Source organism: Punctularia strigosozonata, assembly GCF_000264995.1.
Source record: "Punctularia strigosozonata HHB-11173 SS5 unplaced genomic scaffold PUNSTscaffold_6, whole genome shotgun sequence".
Lineage (NCBI taxonomy): Eukaryota > Fungi > Basidiomycota > Agaricomycetes > Corticiales > Punctulariaceae > Punctularia > Punctularia strigosozonata.
In genome coordinates, this window is record NW_006767438.1 from 1,357,338 (window position 1) to 1,364,726 (window position 7,389).

General features: G+C 55.6%; 2 protein-coding genes across 2 annotated transcripts; both read left to right on the forward strand.

Moving 5' to 3' along the window:
• Nucleotides 1-1,676: 1,676 nt before the first annotated feature.
• PUNSTDRAFT_38865 (uncharacterized protein) lies at nt 1,677-2,201 on the forward strand (the record flags this gene model as incomplete). Its single annotated transcript, XM_007383788.1, has 1 exon — nt 1,677-2,201. A coding segment is annotated over one exon (525 nt), but the record flags the coding sequence as incomplete, so codon positions are not given.
• Nucleotides 2,202-3,179: 978 nt separating this feature from the next.
• On the forward strand, nt 3,180-3,353 carry PUNSTDRAFT_67847 (uncharacterized protein; the record flags this gene model as incomplete). Its single annotated transcript, XM_007383789.1, has 1 exon — nt 3,180-3,353. One exon carries the CDS (start codon nt 3,180-3,182, stop codon nt 3,351-3,353), a length of 174 nt encoding a protein of 57 aa, XP_007383851.1.
• Between the last annotated feature and the right edge of the window lie 4,036 nt (nt 3,354-7,389).

The window sequence follows — 7,389 nt, forward strand, 5'->3', positions numbered from 1 at the left end:
AACAGACCACTGAAAAATTCGAAAGATCCAGGACAAGACGTTGGGGTATGCCTTTGCAGTCCCTTTGATTGACCCTGGGCTCACAAGTAACATCAGAGACCTGCCCCCCGCATTTCAAGCCAACATCAGGTCTTATATCACTCGTCCCTTGCTATCCACTCTCTTCAACTGACTTGTGATAAGGTTACATATGCTTTCAAGATGGACGGATTATGTACGCTGTAGTAACGAATGACTATATCTATTTGCCTGTCCGCTCTCTACGATTTGCGAGTCTCCGAACGCACCAAGTTCAAATTGTAATGGATAAGCAAGTTCAACATATTGTGGCCCTGCCTGCAAACCTGCAGGCCCGCCTCCACGACGAGGACTGGAGCCGCGCGCTCGGGGCTACGCTCGCTGGCCAGTTGCGGAATGGTGAGCCTGTGCGCGCAGAGACGGGTCCTCAGGGCGGCGTGGCTGGTCGCGTGCCGATGGGTAGCTGTGGATCACCTCGAGCTCTGGCATCGGCGTTTCGGGCACGTCAACGTCGACTACGTGCGCCGGATGCTGAAGGAGGACAGCGTCTCTGGCCTCAAGCTCGACTCCGACGCCGCTCTAGATGCCGTCTGCGAGCCTTGCATCTTGGGCAAGCTGTACCAGCCTTCTGTGCCTCTGAGGGCCTCCCGGCGCATGTCAGAGGCCCTGGGTCTCGTTTACATGGATGTCCACGGCCCTATCCCTGTCCAGACTGTTGAGGATGGTGATGGATCAGTCTAGGTGGTTACCATCCATTCCATAGCTTCGATATCTCCCTTTGTTACCTGTTACCATAGCTTCCATCATAGCTAGATGTATTTAGGGAGCAGGGATGGAGCCCAGTCCTCAGACTTCGACTCACAGCTCCATTCCCCTGCTCCCAGGTCTGTCCCTAGTTGTATCTCAATAGACTTCGACTCACAGCTCCATTCCCTCGCTCCTAGCGCGCTACGGCGCATCAGACAGCCTCCTACGCTGTTAGGTTATGAGCCCTGTGCTCTGACCGCTTGTTTCGACGCTACTGCTGCTGCACACACGCCTCTGCCGCTGTTGCAACCCCCCTGCCTTCCCCAGGCACTCCCTGCACATCTGTGCGGTGCTCTACGCTCCCCAGCGTCTCCCTGCGCTCCCTGCGCCTCATCCGTCCCCTCCTGCGCGTTTCCCGTGCTGCCACAGACTTTCACGGTCCCTTGACCTCCTGCGAGCGCTTGTAGACACATAGGGCTTCCACAGCTACACATAAACACTTGGGTGGGCAGAACTTGGAGTGGGTTTATCCCCGTCTACCTTGATTGGCTTCGCCGCCTTTCAGCCCTGGAATAAGCCACACCGGGTATCCATTCCTTTATGTGTGTGGCAGGGGTCAAGTTCGTGTCTGTGTGTGGCTCTCCCCATCTATAAGTAACTAGTTTTGCGTGATTTGTGTGAACTACGGGCTCTCTTCGCTTTTCTATGTAGTTAGATAGCTTAGACAGACTCTTCTTCGCGCCTGGGACGTCCTACACGCACCGCACACCCTCCTACACCTCCACAACTCGGCTCACTTCGCCCTCCTTGCATCATCATCACCACCATATCTCACCTACTCCACCTCACTCCAGCATCAGGACACCATGTCCTCGTCTAAAGAGCTCACCTCCTCTCGTCGAGTTACGCCCCTGAACGACGTCAACTACGCCCAATGGGCGAAGGAGATGCGGGCCTACTTGGCTGAGAACAAGCTCTGGTTCATAGTCATCGGAACCATCAAGGAGCCGAGTGCAGGGGACCCGGAGCACATCACCTACCTCGAGAAGTCGGCTCAGGCCGCTGGGGCCATGTTCCTTGCTGTCGATGCGTCGCAGCATGTTCATTTCACCGGGATCGAGCTGGATGCACCTCTGATCTGGGCCAAGCTCCAATCAGTCCACCTCCAGAAGGTGTCTGGGGCGCGTTACAACGCTCTGGACGCTGTTTTCGCCGTCAGAAAGCAGCCTGACGAGTCCTTGCCTTCCCTGGCCTCCAGGGTGGGCACCCTCGTTCAGACCTTCAAGGACTTGTGCCCGGACAGCTACACGCTCGAGCAGCTGCTCGCAGATCTAGCTGCCATGTCCATGCTTCGATCCCTGCCCCAGGAGTATGACTCCTTCACTTCAGGTCTCATTCAGCGGGATGCCACCAAGTCTGAGATTGTTCAAGCCTTCGTGCGGGAGCATCAGACGCGGAACGGCCGCCAGGACGGTTCTGCCTCTGCAGAAACCCTTGCCATGCGCGTTGCAACGCCTACAGCTAGCAAGGCGGACCTCCTGTGCGATTTCTGCGAGATGAAGGGTCACGACGAGGAGCACTGCTTTGCCAAGCGCGATGCGCGCTCTGCTGCTCGTCAGAAGGCTGCCGAAAGGCGCCAGAACCGCCGCAACAACAAGAAAGGAGGCTCACAGCACGCCCAGGAGGCTGCTGCGGTCCCCAACTCCACTCAGGCCGTCTCTATGGCTTATGCCGTCGAGCACGCCCTTGACGTGAGTTCTCCTGCCTTGAACGGCCCTTCACGCGATCCCAGCGCTGATTGGAACGCAGACACAGGCGCCACTTGTCATATGACGCCTCACCGCGACTGGTTCTCTTCCTACAAGCCCCACAAGATACCCATTGGCCTTGCAGACTCCAAAGTGATCTACTCGGCCGGTGTGGGCTCTGTGCGCTTCATGCCGCAGATAGGAGGGAAGCCTGGGCGGTTGCTCGAGTTTGAGCGTGTCCTGCATGTTCCTGACCTCGGGTCTAGTCTCCTCTCTGTGCTGTATTTAACTCGTGAACGTGGTTTCTCTGTCTCGATCGAGCGCGACGTGATTTCCTTCCGCCGATCAGGAGCTCTGCTGTTCACCGCGACGTGCAACTCCAACAATGCCGCTTACGTCGACGGCAGGACGGTCCCACCTTTGCAGTTGGCTCAGCCGGCGAGTACCGTCCCTCTGGACCTGTCCCTATGGCACAAGCGCTTTGCCCATATCCACCACAAGGCGATAAAGCAGCTGATCGACCAGGGACTCGCCAAGGGCGTTGTCATTGCCTCCTCCGCTCCCCCTGATCCCATTTGCGAGCCTTGCATTGCAGGCAAGCAGCGGCGTCACGACATGCCCAGGATCGCTCAGCACCGCGCCTCCAAGCCTCTGGAACTGCTGCACATGGATTTGCATGGTCCTGTGCCGGTCAGGACTCCAGAAGGCTACCGGTACTGGCACCTGATTGTAGACGACTGCACGCGCATCTACGGCCTCTTCCTGCTTCGTAGCAAGGCCGAGGCCAGCTTTGCAACGCTTCGTCCAATGGGCGGAGAACAAGCTCGGGACGCGTGTTAAGGCACTCAGGGATGACAAAGGCGGGAGAGGCAGCGCACCGTTCGCAACGAACCTCATCAGAACGGTGTTGCGGAACGAGCTAACCAGTCCCTGGCCAACGGTGCAACCTCATTGCTCGTTGAGTCAAACTTGCCCCCGTCGTTTTGGGGTTATGCCGTTCAAACCTACGTCTATGCGCGCAACAGAGCGCCTACCTCTGCTCTGCCTGCGTCTCTGACACCCTACATCGCCTTCTTTGGGGAGAAACCGGATGTGGACCACCTGAGGGCTTTTGGATGCGCTGCCTACGTGCACGTGCAGAAGGACCAACGCCGCGGCCTTCAATCCCACACCCAGAAGTGTGTGTTCATCGGTTATCCCTCGGAGTACAAGGGATGGCTCTTCTACAACCCGGAGACAAAGAAAGTTCTAATCTCCAATGCGGCCATCTTCGATGAACGCAGTTTTCCGGGTTTGAAGTCGGCCGCATGGGACGTTTCTAAGGACTTCTTGCTCGAGTCGTTGCCTTCAGAGTTGCCGGATCAGGTGGGAGTGGTTCCACCGCCCCCGGAACGCCTCCAAGACGAGCAGAATCCTGCTGTCCAAGCCTTGCCTGGTCCGGTGGGAGTGGGTGATCCTGCACCCCTTCCAGCAGCTCCTGATGCGCCTGCAGAAGGTCCTGAGCTCCCTGCGCCTACCCCACCTCCTGAACACCTCCAGCCTGCTCCACAGGACGCTCCAGGTCCTAGTAGACGGCCCAGAACGCGTCAAGCGTCCAAGCGTCGTGCCAGCTCTTCACCACCTCCAGAGCTTCGTCGCAGCACCCGGCACAGGACTCCACCCAAGCCTTGGTGGGAGGTTCCTAAGCTTCGCCCTCGCGAGCCAGTTCCTGTCATCGAGTCCGAGAGCTCTGAGAGCTCCGAGGACGAGCTGGACTTGCTCAGGCCGGGTGCAGACGACCCTGACTTGCAGGAGGCTCATATCGCCGCCGCAGTCGAGGCAGGCATTGACTTCTTGGCTGGTGACTTCTTGGAGTTAGACGACGCTTTCCAGCACGCATTCGAGACGTGTGCTCTCAAGGCGGCTGCTCATAGCCCAGAGCCTCGCTCATACAAGGATGCGATGCGTCGTCCTGACTTTGACAAGTGGCATCAGGCGGCCGTTGAAGAGATCGAAGCACACATGCGCAACGGGACTTGGACCCTCGTTCAGCTGCCTCCAGACCGGAGAGCCATCGGCTGTCGCTGGGTTTTCAAGGTCAAGCGCAACGCAGACGGTTCCCTAGAGCGCTATAAGGCTCGATTGGTCGCCAAGGGCTTCAGCCAGCGCCCTGGGCTCGATTACAACGAGACCTTTGCCCCTACAGCCAAGTGGGCGACTCTGCGAGCCGTCCTTGCCATGTGTGCCCTGGAGGACTACGAAGCAGACGCTGTAGACATCTCCAATGCGTTCCTCAACGGGGATTTAACGCAGGACGTCTACATACTTCAGCCTGAGGGCTTCGAGCAGGGTGACAAGGACATGGTCTGCAAACTCAACCGTTCTTTGTACGGTTTGAAGCAGGCCTCACGGGTCTGGTACCAGAAGCTGGACGGTGCTCTGCAGGAGATGGGATTCGCTCGCACCCGGTGTGATCACTGCGTGTTTGTTTGGAGAAAAGGCACCACCCACGTCATCGTGCCGGTCTATGTCGACGATCTGACGATCGTTGGCAGGACCAAGGCAGACAAGGACGCCGTGAAGGCTGAACTTGCTCGCCGCTTCAAACTGCCCATCTCCTTGCTGCTGGCCGTCGGTATCACTCGGGACCGTGCCAAGCGTCAGTTATCCATGGATCAGCGCCGTTACACTCAGGACATGCTTGACACCTTTCGAATGACCAACTACTCGCCGGTGCTCACTCCTGTGGACCCAAACACTCGCTTGTCAGCGTCCATGTCACCCCAGACTCCGGAGGAGAAGGCAGAGATGGTGGGAGTTCCCTACATCAACGCCGTGGGCGCCCTGCTCTACCTGGCCATTGCCACTCGTCCAGACATTGCCCATGCCGTGGGAGCTCTGTCCCGGTTCTCCAAGAACCCAGGTCCGCGTCATTGGACCGCCGTGAAGCATCTGTTTCGCTACTTGAAGGGCACGCTTGACTACAAGCTGACCTTTGGGCCGGACAAGTCAGGAGAGCCGTTCACCTCCTTTGTGGACGCTGATCACGGTGGAAACCCTGACAACGGGCGCTCCACCTCCGGGTTTGTGCTCAAGATCGGCTCTGGAGCTGTCAGCTGGTTCAGCAAGCTCCAGACGACTGTTGCACTGTCTACGACGGAAGCCGAGTACGTGGCAGCCTGCTATGCCGGCAGAGAGGTCCTTTGGCTTCGCAACTTGCTCTCTGAGCTTGGATTCCAAGCTACAGCCGCTCCCTCGAGGCTCCGGATAGACAACCAGTCTGCCATCTCTGTGGCCAAGAACCCAGAGCACCATGGGCGCATGAAGCACCTTGATTTGGCGTTCTATTGGCTCAGGGACACCGTGGAGGCCGGTCTCATCACTGTGGACTACATTCCGACGTCCCAGATGCCTGCAGACGCTTTGACCAAGGCTTTAGGTGCTGCTAAGGTCGCAGAGTGCGCCAGGATGATGGGATTGACTTCTCCATCAGGTGGGAGTGTTGAGGATGGTGATGGATCAGTCTAGGTGGTTACCATCCATCATTCCCCTGGGTCACCGCTTTTCTGGCTGCTCTGATCATCCTTTGATGCTGGTCTCCTGGCTACATGTCTCCCATCTGTTCACATCAGTTGGTATCAGTTGGTTGACCACACAACTGATGCAACCGGTCCAACAGTCGGTTGCTCAGATCACTGATTCCAACTGTCCATCTCCACATGTTTGATCCCTATCTCCATAGCTTCGATATCTCCCTTTGTTACTTGTTACCATAGCTTCCATCATAGCTGGATGTATTTAGGGAGCAGGGATGGAGCCCAGAGTCCTCAGACTTCGACTCACAGCTCCATTCCCTTGCTCCCAGCTTGCTACAGCGCGTCAGACAGCCTCCTACGCTGTTAGAAGGTACATGGTTACGATGGATACCAAACACTATCTAACTCCTTTGCTTATCAGTGGACCAGATTACGTGGCATCAAACCCATGCCGATATGTTCCAATGGCTCGAAGAAGTTGAAATCCTCAAGCAGGAATTCCGTCGAATGATCCGTGCCTCTGAGAAGATGTTGAGCATCTGGACGTTCATCGCCCTCGAACAATGCAAGGCCGGCTATCAAGCATGCACCTATCAGCAGGCAAGCATCCACAATCAGCTGGCAAAGAGGGGTCACAACTGATTTGCCCGTGCTGACAGAGCATGGCCGGACGATGGTGTCTCTTCATGGGCCCATGCAGCTTCTCGACAACCTCAATTGTCCGTTGACTGGGATGCCAAGGAGGACTGACCATGCACTCAATTAACACCATCCTCCTTCATCCTTATTTGATAGTGTTTGATATTTAAATCTGAAAGCGCGATGGTGTAGTCACGCCGTTCGAATACCACTCAAATAGCCCAAAGCTTTAAAGCAATGTCGAAATGGTGCACAAACACCCTGCCACCTCATCTGAAAAAACCCAAATTTATATAGCTGCCCCTTTGAACTATTGTTGCTATAGTAGCTCTATGTGCACTATGGAGTGATCAGCTAGCTGCTATAGAGCGCTATGTAGACTATGACAGTCGCTATGGGGTGCTATATAGCAATTTATAGCTTAATACACCAGCTATATAGCAATGCATAGCTCATAGTGACGTCCATATAGCACCCATAGCTTTGGATATATGTCTATATAGCACCCATAGTTTTGGTACATACTTATATAGCAACTATAGCAGACTTTCCAACTCACACTATGTTATGATCTTCAGTGGTTTTGGGGTAATAGTCAGCCTGTACAGTGAAGTATCAGTGCACAGTATCATATAAGCTTATATATAAACATTAACTATAACACAGTACACTAGGATCAATGTGGACTTAGCAGAAATTTGGGTTTGGACCGGCGGTCACAT